Here is a 21,673-nt window from a genome sequence, read left to right as displayed (position 1 = left end):
CTGTCTTCTGCTTCATCCAACTTGGTTTAGCTTAACAAGACCATTTGATCTTCTGCTTCTCCATGCCAACTCTCCTGAAAGCAGTCACTTCTAATTGGGTGTTGCTAGTGGTAACTCTTATCAATTTCTGTTCAGTTTTCTTCTCCAGTGTTTTTACATTTGTTTAGAACTACAAATTTAAGATTATTCAGTAATCCATGCAAGCTTCTAGATGTTTTAGGAGAGATCTCAAATAGGATAGCACCTTTTATCTTTGGAAAAGTTTGAAGCATATTTAAATAATCAGTTCTACACAAAACTCTACAGGTGGTAACTTTGACATGTACTAGGTACAGGACTTGGGAAAGTTACCTAATCCTTGACTCTCAACCTTTCTGTAAAATGAGGATAATATTTGTATCGAATTCTGAGAGCTGTGTTGAGTATTAAATGATGTTTTTTTTTGTGTAAGGAGCTTCGAAAGTGGCAAAGTAGAGTATGCAGTACAGTGTGTTTACCATTGTAAAATTGTCGGTTATCAGGTTTCTTCTTGAATATCGCCTCTACTAGATAGTCTCCATCTTAATAAAATAAATGTCACTCACTTCCTCAAAAAACAGAACAAGCAAAAAACCCCACAAACCTCTACAGGTAGCTTTTTTGCTACCTTCCTAAAATGCAGTATGTGCATATGTATGTGTGTAAACTAAATACAGATATATGTACTAATATGTCATAGTTTGATGATGCCAGGCAGAAAATAAAATTGGAAACCTGAAGAAATTTCCTTTATTTGGAAACTCTTGGCCTTTTCAGACTCATTTCTCATGGTTTTTCCATTGGCAGTGGTTAGAATTAAGATGGCATTAATGGTTGCCTGCTCTGAATTTCTATTTGTTTCTTTTTCCATGTTGTACATTCACAGTATTTTATCAACCCACAGTCTACTCTATACTAGGGTGAAAGTTCAATTTTTATATTTTAATAGTAAAATCACTTTGGGCATTCTTGAAACTGACATGTGAACTAGAATGTGAACTTCACCTCATTACATTGGGATTTTTTTTTTTAAGGAATGAGGTACAAACCCAAAAGTAAAATAAGAGTTTCTTAAATCTCTGTACAAGCTCCCCAAATCAAGATGGAGCAATAGCTACTTCTGTAATTTCTGCCAATTAATCCACCCCCACACCACAAACCAAAGATTCCAAAATAAGTTAAAGAGCTGCATTAGTGACTCAGAAGTGACTTCACCCACATGGGCCCACTGCAGTGGTTTAGAGATACCACTGGTGTTTCCCTTTGTACTAACAGTGACATTTACCTGGGGAGATTAATGGAGAAGAGATGACATTGCTTTCCCCTGCAGTCAGAGTCCTTGGCCTCAGAAGTGCAGGATGCAAGCCATGCCTCTGGGAATTGGAACCCATGACCTCATGCTTTTCCCTGTCAAGGCCTTTTGCTGGTTCCCACACAGGATAGATTCCACAGTGAAGCACAGTAGTCAAAGCTTTCTTCCCTACCTGCCCTCATCTACCTTTCCAGTCTTCCCTATTATTCTTTACCCTAAAACAAAGAGAATCACTCCAGTTCCCCATAAGTATCACATTCATTTTTAAAAACTTGCACCTCTGACTCATGTTGTCATCCTACCTGGAGAGTCTGTCTCCCTTCCCAGCTCCAGAAAAAATATGTTCATCTTTTAAGACCAATGCTCATCTTTTAAGAACCTCTCTTGGATAACTTCTCCCCACCCCATCCCTTAAAGATATGTACCTTCCTTAAAGCATTAACTCTCTTTGCTTTAAACTGTTTACATTTGTTATCAGCTGCTCAAAGGAGAGATCTGTTGCTTATTTGTCTGTGTGCACTGGACTCTGTTTAGCAGTTTTTCAGGGGCTCAGTGATCACTTACTGACGTGAGTCTCAAATTCAGCATGTCTGAGCTCAGCCTCTCCTTTCTTTTCTTTGCAACCTCTTATTCCTGAATTTCCCGAGCTGCTGCTGAAAACCTCTGCTTCACAGGCCATGCCTGAGAATTTATTGTCGCTTTCTCTTCTGCCCTTCAGCCCCTCCATCTAATCAATAACGGAGTCCTGTCAACATTGCCTTCTTAAAAATGCTTAAATTTAGGGCCTCCCCTGGTGGCGCAGCGGTTGAGCTCTGGGTTACGAGGCTGCCCGCAGCCTCTGCAGCTCCGGTTTGATCCCCGGCCACCAGCGAGGGTCCCACCAAAAAAAAAAAAAAGCTTAAATTTAGGGCCTCCCTGGTGGTGCAGCGGTTGAGCGCTGGGCTGAGAAGCTGCCCGCAGACTCTGCAGCGTTGGTTCTATCCCCGGCCACTGGCAAGGGTCCCACATGGTGCGACAGACTTCTCCTGCCACGCCCGCTGCTCCCCTCAGTAGCGTATTTCGTCAGTCTGCCTGTTCTGTTCCCCATTCTGGTGAATCCTCTCACCCTCCCGCGCTTCTGACTGTACCCAGTGCTTGTATAAATAAATAAATAAATCTTAAAATCTAAAAAAAAAAAAAGGATATTAAAAAAAAAAGCTTAAATTTACAGAGTTCACTCCTGCCGCAGGGTTAAGACTGTATTTCTGTCCACATTGTTCCTCTCCTGGATAACTACAGCACCCCTCACTGATCAGTCTGTCTCCTTTCTACCCTTCCCTTCACCTGCATCCAAATCCGTTTCCACATTGCAGAATGGCTATCTACAGTGCTCACCTGCTCATGCCATTCTCTAACTCATGATCTTCAGAATCCAGTTCAAGCTCTTTAACATCATCTATACATTTAGAATAAACTTTAGAATAAACTTTTCTTCCCTTCATCATTCCTATAGCTTTCTTCCTCATCTTCCTCAACCCAAAATCCAACCTGCATGTACACTGGACACGTGTTTCTTAGGAGACTTTTTAGGAGTTTTATAAATGCTTGATTCAAATTTATGTTTTAAATATTTTAAAAATTACTATGAAATCATTCATTTAAATGGACTGTGTATCACACTACGTATTGAGGACCATCAATACATGGTTTGAGCTATCAAGTTAATTTTTCAGTATGCATCTTCTACCTTTGTGAATATACTTGAAGTTCTTATAAAATATCACTGATTCAAAAAGGTGGTAATTTTGCACATGCTTTTTTTTTTCTTTAACTAGGTTATTGCGGATCTGTTCAACTGAAACTTATATATCACTACTATAGAGCTCATTTAAATATGAAACAAGGCTAAGCTGTATAGCTGTGCATTTCAAGTCAAGGCATCATGTTTTACAAGTGATGTGTGAGCACTAACTTAGAGTTGGGTATTTGTTGCTGACTTTTATATCATGAAGAGAAATGCAAGCCATTGTTAAGTACTATTGTGATTAAATTTTGAAACAAATCTCTTCAATATCTTCTCCAAGTTTTTAAATTTTGCTTTTAGAACTGAATGGTTTTTTTTTAAATGATGAAGATAATTATGATTTATTAAAAAAAATTTTGTTGCAGTCACATTGGATTATGACATTATATAGGTTTCAGGTGTTGTGGGGGCAGGAAGGACACAGTGCAGGTTTTCTGATCCAGCAGCCCGGGTAAAGGAGGAGTCAGAGTCCTCAGTGGTTTTGCAGGCTTTTATTAGGATTACCAGGTACATGGCAGGCAGGAGCGCTGCGGGGCCGGTAGGCTGGCAGGCCTCCCAGCCCCCAGCAGGTCTTCACTCTGGGCTCTCCAGCCTTCTCTCAGCTTCTGCTTCTCTTGCTTCTCTATTGGCTTCTGCTGGCATCCCCATGATGCTGCCCTTAAAAGCCCAGTCGATACCCAACTACCTATGCCCATACCCTACTCCAGGTGCCCGCCATCAGGCATGCATTCAGGACCACAGGGTTCCGTCATCTATCCTGATGGTGGGAGGGCAGAAAAGCCTGATACCTTTTACCTACCCTACAGGTGTACAGCAGTGTAAATTAGCATCTGTATATAGTTCATTATATTCGTCATTAGAGTCTAATTTCATCCGTCACCATACAGTTGACCCCTTTTATGCTATTTGCCCGATCTCCCTCTGTATTCCCTTCTCATAGCCACTAATTTGGTTGTTTTTTTCAGTTACAATAATGATAGCACTTTTTTTTTTTTTTTACTTTTTTCATTTTATATATTTTTTACGTCATTAATTTTTGCACAATGTACGCACTTTCATCTTGGTTATAGTCCCCATACAATTCCCACAACCCTTGTTTTCATCCTATAGTCAAGTTTACCTTTATCTTAGTTCATTTGTTTTGTTTCTTTACATACCGCATGTAGGGTAAGGTAAAAACTATCAGGCTCTTCTGCCTTCCCGCCATTAGGATAGATGACGGAACCCTGTGGTCTTGAATGCATGCCTGATGGCGGCCACCTGAAATGGGGTGAGGGCCTATGTAGATGGGATTCACCTAGGATAAGACTGGGCTTTTAAGGGTGGCATCACGGGGACACCAGCAGATGAGAAGCCGTGAGAGAACCACGAGAGAGCAGAGAAGCAAGGCCACGAGAAAACACCAGAGAGCCCAGATAGAGTGAAGACTTGCTGGGGGCTGGGAGGCTGGCAGGCCCCCAGCACCCTTGCCTGCCATGTACCTGGTAAATCCCAATAAAAGCCCCAAAAGCCACCGAGGTCTCCAGGACTCTCTTCTCCTTTACCCCGGTCTGCTGGATCAGAAAACCTGCACTGTGTCCTTCCTGCCCTTACACCACATATAAGTGAAATCATATGGCATTGGTCTTTCTCCATCTAACTTATTTCACTAAGCATAATACCCTTTAGATCAATCAGTTTCTCCCGCACATCTCCTGGGTTTATGCCTTTGAGAAACCTCTGGTCGTTGAGAGCAAGGCCATACATATAACAAACACACATTATTGAACTATTTCCAAATACTCCAAAGAGCAGAACTTGCTCTGCAGACCTAATAAATTCCAACAACCTCAGATAGCATCTTTCCAGGTGGGGGTTTTCAGTAAAGAAGTCACCATAGCTGGATGTGGGGTTATATAACTTCTAGAATTTTAGATTCTTCCTTGACCAGTGAGAGAATATGTCAGTGTTTAATTTTGCTGACTCTTGCCTCCCTACAGAATGCTAAATGAGTAGCACATTTTGGTGCTGTGATCAGTGAGTGAGTTTTTAGTTAGCTGGATTGGTCATCGGTGCTGTTATGGTCTACCTGAGCCCATAAAGACGTGGATGATGGCAATGCTAATTCTGCTGGGTTAAATTCCATCAAAAGGACAGGTGCCTACAGCTGCCAGAATGGCATTGAGAAATACGAGTTTGTCCTTGTCCTTTTGACCACCATACTGGTTGGATTCCCTGGAGCTTTAATTATGGCCTTGTGAGCAGAGCTGGTCATTGGCGTGCTGATTATCTGTTCCAGAGCTGAGGAAATTGGGCTTTATCTCTTTCAGATTAGATTGCTAAAAGCCTCATTGGGTAAGACCGGTGGAAAGAGTGGTGGGGAGGGTAAAGCTTTTATTCCTTTTATTTAAAATGCTTCTGCAAAGCTCATGCCTTTATAGATCAAAGCCCCAGGACTCCTTCCCCACAGCACCCTCCACCCCAGCCAGGGTAACTAACTGGGAATTTACTTATTTACTTCTTTTAATTGGTAAACCTTTCCTCTAACTAAAACACTGGTCTCTTTTGAGATAAGGCACTTTTAGCCTCAGGTTTTTATGTCTCTCTTTTTTATTTCCTCCAGGTTTTATTCACTCTGCAGTCAGTCAGGGGTGGAGGGCAGCTGCCAGATAGAGTAACTTTCCCGTCTGCTGAGTGATTCTACTACATCCCCACTCCTCCCCTCCATCCCTGTTTAACAAAAAAACCTTTCCTCTCACTAAAATATTGATCTTTATTTTAAAGGAAAACCTTTACTCTGGCTTGCAGTTTGGCTGGGAGTTGGCAGTGTTCCATGGCTATGGGGTGCCTAAGGATGCTGTCTCAGGGGAAGGGACCTGCATCCTGTGAAGGTGACAAACCCGTTAGCATCACTTTGGTGCAGCCCCTTCTGAAAGTTTTTGCTCCCATTTACCATTTGCTATTCTTCCATGCTGCTACCTCGTTCTTTGACCTCCAGCAGCAAAATGACTTCCTGATTATTACCTCAGCCCAGCCCCGCCCATATCTCCTGGTCACCAAGAGTCATGTGGGACTTTACTGAAATTCACGGGATGGACTATGAAGTTACCTCCCTGGGCATATTTATCTTGAGGGCAAGTTGGCTGCCTTGGAGTGCCTGATAATTAACTGTCTCTTGTTTTTGGAAACCCATGCAAGGGTTGAGAAAGGAAAATTCAGTCCTTTCCATTATGATCATCTCTTGTCAGCAGTGTGGGCAACATGTATACCTGGCAAATTAGTGACCCCCAAAGGGAAGTGGCCAGTGACCACACATAGGTGAGAAAAAAAATCGTAGGATTTCTGAAACTCAAGTCAGCAGCGTTCATGAACAAATCAGACGTCTCCTGGTTCTTGACCTCCTTTGGGCATTGTGAGGGTTGATGAGCTCATGCTTGTAAGGAGCACAAGCCTTTAATTGAAGTATAATTAATAATCATCTGATAAGTGAATAACAATAATAATGATGATGTAATCCCTTCCCCCACAACCCTGCTCCTGTTTCCTTGGGTAGTAACATTATGAGATGATGTCCCAGTGTACTCAAGTAATGAATGACTATGGGTGCAGACGAATCATCACAGCTGTGTGCTTGCTGGCACCGTCTAAGCTTGGCCTGCCACTGGGAAACCTTGGGTGCAGAACAATGCAGCAATGTTCTTTAAGTGCTGGGCTGTTCAGGTAATGGGAAAGTTCAGCCTGTTTCATGACTCAGGGACTAAGACACTACTTGGTTCTTGCCAACCTGGTGGCCTCCTGGGAAGGATGGCTGAGTATGGAAGCCTTATTGAGACAAAGAGTCACTGATTTTTCCTGCTTCTCTGCCTCCCGGTCTTTCCACAGATCTCTCTACCCAACAAGGGGAGTGAGTCTCCCAGCTGACATAAATAAATGAAGCTGCGGCCTCTGTACGGCTGATTACCAGAAAGCCATGTGGACCAGTCACTATGGTCAAGTGTGTTTTGAGTATGTAATGAGATGAAAGGAAAAACAGTAGGCTTTAGAAAAAAGGATCTTTTGGGTTTCTCATAGTTTAATCTAGAAAACAGAGTCCTCAAAGTAGATACCAAACTTAAAAGACGTGCTTAGAATGGCAACAGAAAAAAAAATGTGGAGAAAGTTCATCTACTTTTGCCCCAAAGGCTTCTCAGGCCAAAAGGCTGAGAGAGGCAGCATGGAATTTCCAGCTAGGAAAGATAATGCCTTTCATTTGCAAACAATTTACAGTTTACAAAACACTTGCATTTAGCATGATCTCATCTGAGCCTCGTCTCTGTAAAGGTTGGTTGAGTTTATTTTTTCATCCAATTCACAGAGGAGGAAACTGAGGTCCAAAGAGGTTAAGTGACTCATTCACTCAGAAAGTGGCTGTCAGAGACAAACCCTTGTTTCTAGTAACACCTGGAACTTCCTCCACAATGGAAAGATTCCACATTCTTCTTTCTTCTGGAAAGATGAATACTCAATTTATTCAACAAATAGATAATGAATGCCCACTCTTACTGGGCACTGAGCCAGGTGTTGAGGAAACAGCAGTGAACATGAAAAACAGAGTTTCATAATATTTTCATCACTGTATTAGTTTTGTGCTGCTTATATCTCTAAGACATGGGATCCTTCTAGAGAGATCTGTAGTAAAGCTCTTTTGACTACAACTATATGAGTCAATTCTAAATAGGTAATGCGCACAATAGGAATTTGTAAGAAAGATTATGGGTGTCTCATGGAATCTAAGCAAATGTGGTTCCATCCCAAGTTTGAGGAAGGCCAACAACATTCCTGAGGTTTCCAAAGGCCAGGAAAAGCAGTGTGCAGGCTCTCAGAAGCAGAATCCAGTCCTACTCTTTTGGTTTTGATTTGCCTGATTGTGTTTTTCAGATTCCAAGTTCTAATCCCCAGCAGAGATACTTTCCTTGTCCCACCTTGGCCCAAGGTCTCTACCCTTGAAATCCCCCAGGCCAGCAGAGCAGACATTTGTGAATCCTGGGTTAGTTTACTGGAAAGACAAACTGCTGGGTGCTGAGGAAGTCACACAGAAATGTGGATAGCTGTACACTTACTCACGGCATAGGATGCCTCTTCAGAGTGAAGCAAGTAGGCAGTAATGAATACCTAAAATGCTTTGCTTGCCTCACTTAAGGCCTTTTGCTCCTAATTTTACTCTTAATTTTCAATATTTCACATAAAAAGTTCTGTGAAAAATGCGAATGAACTAATCTTCGTAAATACATTTTGAGATATTTATGGATGAAATGGTAGTAAAATGTCTGGATTTTTCTATAGCATATTCTGGGAAAAAAGAAGGGGATGAGATAAAATGAGGAAAGGTATAGGATGATATTTGTTGAAGCTGAGTAATGGGCACATGGAGTTCATTCTATTCTCTCTACTTTTTGGTCTATTTTTCCAATATACATAAGATCATTTAGAAAACTACAAAGGGGTTATTTGGAATCATTATGCTCCTAGCTTGAACATATTTTTCTGTATAGACTTCTTTTGTGTGATTCTCTCATCACTTTGTTGCCTCCGATTTTTGCTGTTTCTTGAAGGGCAGAATTATTTAATCCATTTTACAAGTATGCACTGAAGTCTTCTGAGATGTTAGGTGTGTGTCTTGCTTCCACTTATATTACAGTTCAGCAGTTTGAATTACTTGCCTATGTGTTTCCTTTACCACCAATTATTTGTGTGGCTCCCACAAAATGTTCTGCTGCCTCTCGTTCCTATGGTTGCTCTGTTGACTCTCTGTGATGGGATAGCACCAGCCTGAGGATGGGAGTTTCCTGAGCTCAGGAAACCCCAGGGCAGTTGCACCAGCAAGAGGCATTTCTTCCTTGGCCTATTGTGCCTAGCTTACCTTCAGATATTGGTCCATTGCTTTGATCAGGCCAGGTTCTGAAAAACATTTAGGTACAACCTTTATTTTGACCCAACAAGAAAGAAGAAAAGAGAGAGACAATTGACTTGGCCCTGGCTCAGGTTGGGTGGGCCAGGTCAGGTGGCTTGTAGCAGGTGCCCAGTTGTCTCTATTTCCAGCAGTTCCATTAACGCTTGGCAAATTTCACTTGCCTTCAGCATTTGTAGCATGCAATTGTTGACACAACTAATATTACCTCATGCTCTTGGGCTTTTCTGTGTTCACCTACCACTGTAGTCAGAACTCAGAATTCTTAGGGTTCATTTTCTAGATTATGCCCATGTTGTAGATGGCAGGGAGAAAGGCTTGTGTCCTCTCCAACCTTCCCACCTTAAACACCATGCCCTCGTTTTTCCTTTCTGAATTGATGTTAAGCACTTAATTGCCTTGCAGGAACAAATAGCCAAAGGTGTACAGTCAGTCACACCGTGGCCTCATATTTCAAAACCAGTCAGACTTCTTTTTAAATGTCCCTTTCAGGGTGTGAAATCACTCATGTCATTGCTGGGTCCTCTATGGCACATTGGAGACCAACATCTTGACTTACTCCAGAAATACAGCCAATGACTTGTTTCCTTCTCCTTCCTGACCCTGAGCCATTCACCCTACAACTTCCAGTTGGCTCTTTTCCAGTGGGCTTCCTCTTTCAATTCGGCAGCTTGCTCTGATTCTCATTTACTTTATATAAAGAAACCATGACCAAACCATTAACAATTCACTCCTCTCCCTGGTGTTAACCTATCCTTTGGCCTTTGCCTGTTTCAGATAGAGCCAGTGACACTCCAGTTACCTTCTCAGCGTGAGTCAGTTCCTGAATGCTGGCCATTTTCTGTGCTCTCTCCTTCACCTTTCCACCCTTGATATGCCTCCTCCTTCCACAGAAAAGCCCAGAACCTTGCTTGCCTTCCCCCAAGCAACACTCCCCTTCTGCCTTGCAGAGCCCTATAGTAGAAGTGGGAGAAATGAAAAGCTTTTGAAAATATTTTCTTGCTAAGCTATAGTATTAGAGGGTAGGACCAGGAATGGAGCTAAAAAGCTGGGAAAACAGTATAAAAATAAACCAAAAATTAAGCTAATGAGATTCCATCCTTTACTTGGAGAAACAGGTGGCAACTAAATATGATACTTTACTTGTATTTGCTGCTTATCCACTGGTGAAGGATGGTCAAGGCTACGATTAAGAAAATACAGACAAAGGAAAGGAAAAGATAAAAAGGGTGGATGTTCTCTCAGCCAGACAGCAGTCTTTAGCTGTACCAACTTTTACTCATTTCCTGGCCCTGCTGGATCATGTCATGGCTGTGCAGGGTGAGCCAGACCACGTTCTGAAATTCACTCCTTGCTGATGTTCTGCTTGGCGTTGTCTCCCCTCTTCTTATCACTTCTGGGATGCATGTGTTGTGGAACCCTAGGTGGTAATAATATGGTAATTATTGCTCCCTAGCAACTCTGCTTCATAGAAACAAATCAAAACAAGTTTTGCCCCTTAGTCTGACCTATTCTGATCAGCTTTCATTTGCCCAGAGCCCTGTCCTGTGTGTACATGCACACACTCACACCTGATCTGCTGGCTTCCCATTTTTATGTACCTTGTGATTCATAACTTCAAATCAGAAGGTGATGACATGAAGTGAGAGTTTGTGATGGTTTATCTTGTTAAGATCCTCATGGCTGGCTCAGAATAATGGCAAATAAGATTATGCCGAAGACCAAAGTGCTAGGCTACGCAAATGAGACTACTGTAATTGTCAGGAGGTTTTTATTGTTTGTTTCCCTACAAGTGTAAGCTTGGTTTTTGTTTTATTTTTACCATGGTTGGTTATTGTCTGTTTCTTCTTACAGATTAGTTTTGATATTTGTCTCCAATTAAAATAATGGGAAGTTCAAAATAAGTTGAATGGAGAGTCATGGTACAGATATCAAGAGGCAGCTACCCTGAACTCCATTTTCCTAGTTCTGGATGCAGTGGAGTGGAGACCTCTACCCACACATTTATCCACTTTCTGTACCTGACGTGGAGTCGGGGTTAAAAGTAAACAATAGATAGTCTCTCTGCTCTCATGTAAAATACAGTCTACTTGGGAGACAGACTTAAACGAGAATAAATAATATAAGACTATAATTCCGTGAGAGATAAATGCTAGGAAGAGAAAGTATTAGGTGCTGTGCTGTTAGACACCACCACCCCAGACGGGGGCATCTCAGAAGATGACAATTATCCATAAATAATAGGAAGATGGCAGGAACAGGGTGGGAGAAGACAGTCTACAGATTGACAAAGCACTTAGTGACAGTTGAGGTTATAGTATAGGGATTACAATCTCTGGAGCAGAAATTTAACATTCTTCAGTCCCTCTTGAGAGTTTTTCATCAGCAAATTTGTTAAGTATGGACCTAATTGGTAACAATAACAACACTACTAACACTTATTAAATCAGCTATTATTCAAAGTGTCAAATGTTGCTTGGGTAAGGCTATCCCTGAGCACCCTACATCACAGCAGCCCTCTGACACTCCAATATCCTTTCCTCTGTTTTTCCTTTCTCTGTAGTATATAACTCCATCTGAATTGTAAATGCTCTTGTTTACTTATTTTATTGTCTGTGTCTCTGTTGGCAAGGTAAACTCCACGAGGGCAGATACTTTTGCCTATTTTGTCCACAGCTGTTTTCCTCTGAGCTTAAGATACCGCCTGGCACAGAGTTGGTGCTCAAGAAATAGATACTTGCTAAATGAATAAATGGATATGTTACTCATTAAATACAGTATCTCTATGAAATCAGTACTAATTTTCCTGACTTTGTGGGTGAGCAAGTCGGCACAGAGAAGTTAGGTCATTTACCCAGGGTCACACAGTCAATGGAGTAGTATCATCAGGATCCCAACTCAGGCAATTTGATTTCAGATCCTTGCATGACATATGTATCTGCAACATGGAAACAACTGTGAAGAGAGTATACCAATTTTACTTACAGTTTTTCTTTGGTTAAGTGCCATTTTGTTTAAAGACCTCAGAAAAGTAATCCAGTTTGTTATTCTAGTTCAAGATACTACAGATTTTATAAAACAGGGATCACTGAGCAAGTTAAGACTCTCTTGGTTATAGGAAGACTTGTGCCAACCCAGAGAACTTGCAGTCCAGATAAGATAAGGAAGTCCTGAGTCATAAAACACTTTCAGATCCTATAATAAAATCGGTAGCCAGTGTTCCTGGAATATTCCTTACAACTGACGTCTTAGTAATTTAATCTGGTTACTAAAGATATGAAATATGGGAACATGATTTACTCTTTGACTTGTTCACTTGAATTAAAAAATTAAAAGGGGTGTGCGGGTGTGTGTTAGACAACAAATTGAGTCTTGATGAGCTGCTTCTCACCTTATTGCCTTATCATTCTGAGCAGAAATTATTTCCGCTTCTGGAATAAAAGACTTGCTTCTGAGACCATTTTGATGGTTGTTTCCTTCTGACTGATTTTTCAGGAACATAGCTGTGAATAGCTTTTTCCTTAATAAAAATGTTTTTTGGTATGTGTGGGAATAGAGTTTTCAAAGAAAAGAGCCTGCTTTTGACCTTAGAAATTTTGGCTTTTCCTTTCTGTGCACACATCCCTAAATCACTCAGCAATCCTTTTTCTGAAGTGGTTGGTGGTTAGGTGGTTGGGCATTTATTTTGTTATTTCTTTGGCTGTATATCATGTCAGAATTGGTGAGCAATTTTGGTCATTTTCACACACCGATCTTGATCCTATCTTCCTAGGTCCCTCTCTTCTTGTCATAGATACACATCCAGTCTTTTGTACACATACACAGATTCAGATTTATAAGAAACGATATGTTACAAAGGTTACACACAATTGCCAAAACTCATAGAACTGAATACTGAATGTCTGTACTTTATGCTGTGTATTAAAATAGACCTCAGATAAAAAGAAATTTATTATTGCAAATTTGTAGTAAGTTTAAGGAGAATTTAAGCATCTTTCGTTTATGTTGAACACTGCTCCTCACAATATCTTAGTTGGTATTGTTATACACGAGCACTGCTTACTGCTATGAGAAATGTCATAAGCAGCTGTTTGTCAGAGATTGCAGGAGATTAAGTTATAGCTTGTATCATTTCTGAAGATATAATTAGAACCACTGGAAACACACTGAAGTGGGCCTGAGGGTCTGAGGACTCTGAGGGGCTCTTGGTTCTTATCTCAGCCAGAAAAGAATTCAACGTCAAGACCAGAGTTTTGCAGAAAACAAGCACTTTAGTGACTGATAATGAGAAAGGACAAGAAAGTTCTCTAAGAAGGAAGGTGTCCCGAATGGGTTTCTGCTGAGGGGGCAAGAAGCAGGTGTTTATATGGGTGTAGTGGGCCAGGAGTGGGGGGTTGGCATGGGATGTCTTGGGGTTGTGTCTCTTCCTGATTTGTTGGGTCCTGTAGGGTCTCCTACTAGCTTTGGTCCATTGCTTTAGCATTGTGTTATTGTGTTGGAGTTCTGGATATTCCATTTTTAATAGGATTGGGGCACCCTCACTCCAACTGATTGTTTCTCATTCAGATTGGCAAGTGGGCTTGGGACACATGGGCTTGGGGCTTGCACCATTCTATTCCTAATGACTACCTGTACCCATTTCCTAAACATTGCCCCCAGGAATGTGAAAACCTCAGAGCAATATCATGCATTGAGAAGCCATGTAGTAATGATGGAATGAAGATTCTAATAAACTCCTTCTCGTGGGATATTAAAGACGTCTTTCTCTCATCTGCAGATTCCTTATCTGCAAAAGAGGTTTCTCTTGACCCTGTTTACTGCTTAAGCTTGTTATGAGGATAAATAAATTTAAGTTAAACAAATATTTGGTATTCATTCAGGTATGTCAAATTTGTCAAACACAAAAAGAGGGAAAGACATGCTTCCTGTCTTCATGAAGTTGATGGACCAGTATAGGAGGCAAGACGGTACATAATGTGCCCAATGGAAAGTTTCACACCATCTAGGTGACACAGGTGATGAAAAATCTCTAGTCCATCTCCGAAGAATAAACTTCAGCCAAAGGTTAGAAGTCAAATTCTCTTTTTATCCCCTAACATTTCTTCCAGTTCCTCTCAGGTTTAACCTTTGCCCCTTACCACCACCAGCATTACCATATAAACCTTCCTTTAACAAGGATCATACTTGAGTTAGCCAACCCAGGTTCAAATCCTGGTCATGTGGATTTTTAGCTATATTATAGTAAACATCTACATTTAATCTATAGACTTAAATTTTATATCTGTAAAAGGGAAAGGAAAATAATAGTATCCACTTCATAGAGTTGCTGGTATGTAACCTGGTATGTAACACTCAAAACGCTATTTATTATGATTATCATCTAGAAGAGAGGTTGCTAAACTGTTACTTGTAGAAAATTGAGCTATGTCCATTTGTTTATGAATGGTCTAAATAACTTTCTATTGCAGCAACAGAGTGGAGGAGTTGTGGCAAGATGGTATGACCCACAAAATCAAAATACTTGCTATCTGACCCTTTATAGAAAAAGTTTGCTAACCTCTGATCTAGAGAGAGAAGAGAAAATCTGCTGACATTTGTAACCAGTTAGAGGATTTTCTCCTTCTTGGGCTTGCTGGTGATTTTAACTTCTTATTGTGGTTTCTTGACATCTGATGATATATGATATGCACCCCTTAGAACTGGAGAAGTCCTCATAGGAACTTCCACATCTCCACACCAAGGGGATTTCTAGGATCTATTTATGGCCTCGTAGGGTCTAGTATTAATAGATATAAGGACCACAGAGCAAACTTGAGGAAGGTGGATATTAAATTCTGGTTCTGATTAATTATACCCTTGTCTCAAATAGAAACTGCCGAGGGCCTCCCCGGTGGCGCAGCGGTTGAGCGCTGGGTTGCGAAGCTGCCCGCGGCCTCTGCGGCGCCAGTTCGATCCCGGGCCGCTCCCCGGCCTCCGGGAGAGGGTCCCACATGGCGCGCAGACCTCTCCTGCCGCCCGCTGCTCCCCTCAGCAGTGTACTTCGGTCCTTCTGCCTGCTCTGCTCCCCGCTCTGGCTCTGGTGAATTCTCTCACCCTCCCGCACTTCTGACTGTACCCAGTGCATGTGTAAACAAAACAAACGAATAAAAAACATTCCTCTATTAAAAAAAAAAAAAAAAAAATAGAAACTGCCGAACACGCTGATGAAAGTTCTCTAATGTGTTTCCAGATGATGAAAAAATTATGATCCAGAGGGACCTAATAATGTGGAAAAGAAAGCAAATCTTGGTGGAGGGTTTGAAATGCCCATTGAACTCCTACTATGCCCCTTTAATTAAGGGTCCTATAAAGCCCACTCCAATTCCATTTTAATTTTCCTCCTTCAAGCATCTTCAATGTAACTGTTATTATGGGGCATACAGAAACCTAGGTGCATTGGGATTCATGTCCTAACATTATTTCTGTAGTGTTTCATTATTTGCGTGCTGGGAAGAACTCTGGGCTTGTGTTCAGGAATCATTGCCATGTTCTAGCTGGCATTTTACCTTACCGCTTTAGCCTCAAGTTCTTAACAAAGATAATCCCTTTGTTAACTGGAAATGTTATTAAAGGGACACAACAAAAGACTGATGTATGCATGTGTATGTCTTTGTGTGGTGGGCTGTTTTATGAGGGAAGCAAGTGTTAGCTTCTTTTGACTGTTAGATGCAATGAGAAATATTCTAAGATGAGCTCCAGTGGCTATAATTTTCACCTCCTACCCTTCTGGCCATCTGCTTCGGCTCCTCTTGTTCAACCAAGATTGCTTTGGACCCCAGGATCTCATCAAGGTAGAACAAGAAACTAGTATTCATTTGTCCATACATTTGATTCATTGACCAGGGGAATCGTCTTTTTAAGTGAAGAGTTTTTTCTCAATTGTAGAACAGACATATTTATTCATTAAAACAACAATATTCATTGAACTGTCTCTATATCTCAAGCATTGTAATAATTGCTAAACACAGCAAGAACAGTCAGGCATTGTCTATTAATAACCTCAAATCCAGCCTTGAATTAATCTTTAGCAATGCAATTCTGATAACATGTTGTTTTATTTGTTATTACTAGCCACAACTGTGAAGCCCTCAGACTCACGCTGCTGCAGTCCATCATTCTTGCACCTGGTGTCTACATCTTCTGTTGATTCTTTCCTCTCCTAGTTTCCATTTACATTCATAGTTTTATCCCCACCAAGGTGCAAATGACTGTCAGCAGTTCAAAAGATTTTCCCTTCTGGGGTTCTTGCATTACGGCAGAAATCAGTGTCCTCCCAAGAGATATTTCTCTGCTAAACCTGGCTTTAGTTTTAGGACCCATCTGTCACTACCAATCAAGACTGAGAGTTATGTTAAAAACTCTTCATCATGACTAAAGCCAAGGCTGGAATTTCAGGAAACAGATAACAAACTGCTTTTTTTGGGAGGTGAGAAGAGAAGGTGAGAGGGGGGTTTGAGGAGGAGGTTTCAGATTTTTTTCCCAGAAAAGTTAGATGACAAAGAGCCTAGCACTGTAGATATAAGGTCCCAACTTAGCAAAAAGTTTAGCCCAAAGGTGGCAGTTATCCTGCAAAAATGTTCTCTGCTAAAAAGAAAGTCAGAGATGATCTCCACCGTGCTGAAAACCTTGTCATTGTAGAAAGTGAGGAGGCATATATATATATATATATATGAGAAAGCATATATATATATATATATATATGCCTCCTCATTATAAAGGAACAACTCAATCATTATAAAGGAACAACCACTCAAATTAGTCATTTTAAGTGTAAAATCAAAATCAGAGGAGAAACATTATGGGTAGAGAGGACCAAGGCAATTTAAGGTGCCTAGTGAACAGTTTGCTTCAAGAAGATTCTAATTTGGATATTATAGAACAACCTTATGAGGAACGTTATTCTAGAAAGTTCTACTACTGTAAGTCCCTTGTTTCACAGAGGTTAAAAATCCAAAAATGAAAAATAAACATACATATTCACAAAGATTCAATAATTTACATAATGTTCTATAGCTTTAATTGTATTTATATGTGAAAATATTAAATTTGGGTACTGTACCTGTTTGTTATACAAAGTTGTGAAAGTTTCAATGTAGCCATAAAATTTCAAATGCTGCATTATGCACTCATAACTATAACAAAAGCAGGAGAGTTAGTGCAAGTAAATGCATTTTTGGAATTGACAATGCAAGTGTAAATGCTTCTCTGACTGCTAGGTATGCTCATGGCCTCTTGCTGGTAGGAAAGTAGTAAGGTGTCAGGAGATGTACTATCTATGACACTACCTCTGTCCTTGACAGGGGTGCCAAGTGGGTACAGACTGTGCTCTCTCCAGCAGCTCTTTTCTCATGGTAGTAACTATGAAACGCTTCTCTGGTTGTGGAAAGTATTTAAGTCACTATCTACATGTGTGTGGGCATGTTAGTGTAACCACCAAAATATGCTGCAGAGATCAGTGTGTTTTAAATATGTGCAAAGTTGTATTTTTGCCTGATATTCCATTACCAATATAAAAATATCGTGTTTTGATCATTTGCATTAATAATTAAATAGATGGCTTTTAAATTCCCATTTCCCTCAAAGCCACATTTTTATAAGTGCTCAATATTCCCGCTCCCCCATAATTTTGTAAGAGAGTTTTCAGTGTTTTTACCAGATAAATATCAAAATGCACACATACATAAGAAGTATTAACAGTTAAAAGCTCATAAAATACTGTTAATTTTTTTAAATCAGATTTTAAGCACAGCCTTAACATTATATATCCATGAATTTTAGTGTTTACCTTGACCAGCAAGGTTATCCTTGAACTCCTCATTAAGGGCATTGTCTCATTAGATTACCCTCCCTGTCACCTCAACAGAAAGAGCTAAAACCTTCTGTAACTTTTTGAAACATGTTTTCCCTACATGTGGGTTTGGTTGAGTAAAATAAACAATGAGTTTGGAAGCTGAATTCATGCTTCAACTCTGTCAACAGCCCAGATTACCTATTACTGCAAGGGTCTTGTGCTTAAGCTTTCAAAGCCTCAATTTTGTCATCCCTGTAATGGAGAAGGTAATATTTTTCCTCAGTAAATAGCTCATTTAATGAAATATTTAATACCATAATCATTGATAAAAGTGCTCTGTTAAACTCTAACATTAAATATTAGATTTTATAACACCTGCTATTCCGTTTTTACTGTAGTCTTTTTAATCCCTGTTTGTCCTAATAATGCCCAGCCATTAATATTCATTGGTCACCTGCAGGCGCAGCCCTCCCCAAAACCAGGCCAGAGAAACTCTGCTTGCTAGAATATTCATTAATAATCTCGTGTAGTGGACATCTTTTGCTTTTGCCTGTTCACCATCCACATCTGTTTCTTCTGACAAAGTACACCAACTTTCCATGGAGCAACAACTCTTTCCTACCTCTTCATCCATATGATTAAATAGAACTTGCCCAGTGTGATATAAATGTGGCCAATCAAGAGTACCAGAATCCTCTGGGCAGAGAGATGGGTTCAGGAATGATCTTAAATGAAAACTTGATTTAGGGATTTACTGGGTAGAGACTCTCTTTACACTAGAAGAGGAAGTAAAGAAGATAGAAAGTAATCCTGGAGATGTTAAGGGTCACATTTGATTCCCAAAGTGCCCCAAACTCAAGGGGACTGCTTTTCTCCTGCAGACCCAGTCTTAGGAGGAACAGAGTTCAGAGGAATGGAAGTTATCCCAGAGGCCATGGTGGTAATCCTGCCCCTGTAAACACAGTTCTTAATTCTCTTTGTGGCTGGGGAAGAGAGGGCTTGGTGAGTCCTGAGCACTGACTAGAAACTGAAATAAACTTTCCATATAAACAATTTATGCTGGCTGTGCTCTAGGCTAACCCACAAAAGTCTATTTAACACATAATTTAGGAAATGAAGATTTATGACTACAAGAAATTTCTTCTGAGTTTAACAACAAAAAAAAAACAACAAAACCTAGCTATGAACTTGGGCATACATCTTCTGTGTGAAGTCAGAGAGGGCCTATACTGTGCTTGGGTAAAGCAGAGTGGTGTTAAACATATAGTTAGTGATTGGCAGATTGGTTCTTTTAGAAAACTTTATTTGTGTTTTTAAATTTCTTGGTAACTCATTTTCTTTTTCTTTTTTTCTTTTTTTCACTGTCAAATGATCCTTTATTGTGATTTTCCTTGATTTTTCTTAACTGGCAGGGCACTCCACTGCACCGCTGTTGATGTCATTGATGATGTCGTGAGGGTGGTGGCCATCAACTTTGCAGCCCACGGGCTGGGCGGTACCAAGGATCTCTTTAATGGTGCCAGAGAGTTCTCTAGCTAAAGATCGGTGCCGCATCTGCCAGGCTATGCTGACAATCTCATCGAACGTGATATTCCCACTGTGCTTAATGTTCTTCTGCTTCTTCCTGTCCCTTGATGGTTCCTTGAGAGCTTTGATGATGAGGGCAGAGGCTGAAGGTACCACCTCAATCTGGGCCTGTCTGTTTTGAATGGTGAGTTTCACTGTTATCCTCAGCCCCTTCCAATCACCAGTTGCCTTGGCAATGTCATCACCAACTTTTTTTGGAGACAGACCCAGGGGTCCAATCTTGGGGGCCAGGGCAGATGTGGCACAGACTTCCCCTCTGGTGCACCGCAGGTATACGACTTTGACTTTGTTGGGATCGAACTTAGGCGGCATGGTGGAGGTGGCTGGTGTCGGATGAACCCGGATTCAGGACGACCGAAGAAAGTTGCACCCTGGCCAAAAGCCAAAAGGGTAACTCATTTTCAATTAACTTCAGTATATGACTCTCAGGATCGTAGTAACATACATCATTTTTTTTTAAGATTTATTTTAATTTATTTATGCATACAAGAACTGAGCTGGCTGGGGTGAGAGGATTCATCAGAGACAGAGTGGGGAGCATAACAGGTGGATGTACTGAAATACACTGCTGAGGGGAGCAAAGGGTGAGACAGGAGAGGTCTGCTGTACTATGTGCATCAGCTCCCTGGCTAGGGACCAAACTCATGCTTGACAGCACTTGAGACTTTAACCCTTCCGCCACCAGGAAGTCCCATAAAAGACACCTTTAAAGATGCATCATACATGTCGTTGTGTCTTGAGTCTTCTTGTTACACTTGTTATATGTATATATACATATATACAAGTATACATACACTCATATACAAGTATATATAAAGCAAGGCAAAATTTTGTTTATTTAGACAGTTAGCCAAAGACTTGAATTTTACCATTCATAAAACAAAGTATAGACTTTCCTTAAAGGTACATTTTCCACTTCAAAAAATTCAAAAAGTTGGTGACAAAGACAGCATATAATAAAGAATTTCAGCAGTTTAAATTTGCATTCCTGAGAGAAGTCCAAATGGAGAATATTTTCTGACAATGGAAAAGTAGCATTTTTAATTTTTTTTTTTTTTTTCAGAATTAGAAAAACCCATTGTGTAGTTATTAGAGCTGAGAGGTAAGAAGCCCTTTTTGCATTTTTCTTGGTAAAGGGTGGGACGCTGTCAGGGGCCACAGGACTGCAGGGCACTCTCATCATCGACCTGGTACGCTATGGCTCAACTTTGGCGAGTCACACAGAGTCATTCAGACTAAATTCTTGAATGTCAGTATATGTAGTTGGTGAAAAGAAGAAAGCAATGATTGATAGCCATGCTGACTTCAATATGCCGTCTTAGTCTTTTTCAACCATATTATTGCCAGTTAAAGGTGACTGAATTTGTTGACATTAAGTTCAGTGGGGAAAAAAAGATCCTAAGCAACAGGAAATAGGTATTTTCTGTGAATTTGTTTTTTCATTCCCCAACGTGGTTTTGATTCTGCTTCATCTTTTTTTTTTTTTTTTGCCAGCCCTGCTGTCTCTTATCTGGGCATTCTTCATATTATCACTCCAGCCTTCACTAGGTATCACTATTAGTGTGTTACCATGTTGGTATAGTTAGCTGTCATCTACTTCTATTTCCTTCCTCTCTTACTGAGGGTCCTGATCAGTATCTGACTCGACTCTGCCCTGTGCTGGGCCAGCAAGTATTTTGAACATAGGAGATGCTCAATAGATGTACTTTGGAATTTTGAAATTGAGCTGAACTAGATATTGCCATCACCAATTTATAATCGAACTAGATTCAGATTAGAGCTTTTTCCTTGTCAGTCTCAGCCCCCCACAACCCAGCTCCCATTCCTTTGGAAGTCTCAGGAGCTTTCATCCTCGATGGTCTTCCCGCTCTGTGTCTTCCCGAACCGCCAGCCCCACTCCCCGCTTCGCTCTATTCTTGCATGAGAAGTAGCAGCAAACCCATGTCTTGCCTCCTTTCCTTCACCTGTCTTGTCTGCTCAGTCTCACCTTTCCTGGGTTCTGGCCACTGCCCTTCTGAAGGTCAGAAACTTTGGAGTCCAGGCTGCTAATGTTTCATGACATCTACAAATAAGTCATTATATAGCTGCCTTTTACTGTGGATATATTATGTGGCTGATAACATTCTTGGTATATGTAAAGCATGTTATTTATTTACCTAACCTCCAATCAAAAGATTCTGTTTGCTGATTCATTTGTTAAGAAAATACCTAGTGAAC

At 40.6% G+C, this 21,673-nt stretch overlaps 1 protein-coding gene and 1 long non-coding RNA gene across 2 annotated transcripts in view; one reads left to right on the top strand and one right to left on the bottom strand.

The window, feature by feature from the left end:
* The window catches only part of LOC129146898 (uncharacterized), a 184,196-nt gene that overhangs the window by 86,762 nt on the left and 75,761 nt on the right, over nt 1–21,673 (top strand). The gene's annotated exons all lie outside the window — the stretch shown is intronic.
* LOC119258744 (60S ribosomal protein L12-like) lies at nt 19,228–19,814 on the bottom strand. Its single transcript, XM_037526991.2, has one exon. The coding sequence runs from the start codon at nt 19,766–19,768 to the stop codon at nt 19,271–19,273; it is 498 nt and encodes a 165-aa protein (XP_037382888.1). The 5' UTR covers nt 19,769–19,814; the 3' UTR covers nt 19,228–19,270.

The sequence above is a fragment of the Talpa occidentalis genome, unplaced genomic scaffold, assembly GCF_014898055.3.
Source record: "Talpa occidentalis isolate TD23 unplaced genomic scaffold, MPIMG_talOcc4v2.1 talOcc4.5, whole genome shotgun sequence".
NCBI lineage: Eukaryota > Metazoa > Chordata > Mammalia > Eulipotyphla > Talpidae > Talpa > Talpa occidentalis.
Note: the sequence above shows the minus strand (reverse complement) of the source record. Positions and strands in the feature narration are given on the sequence as shown.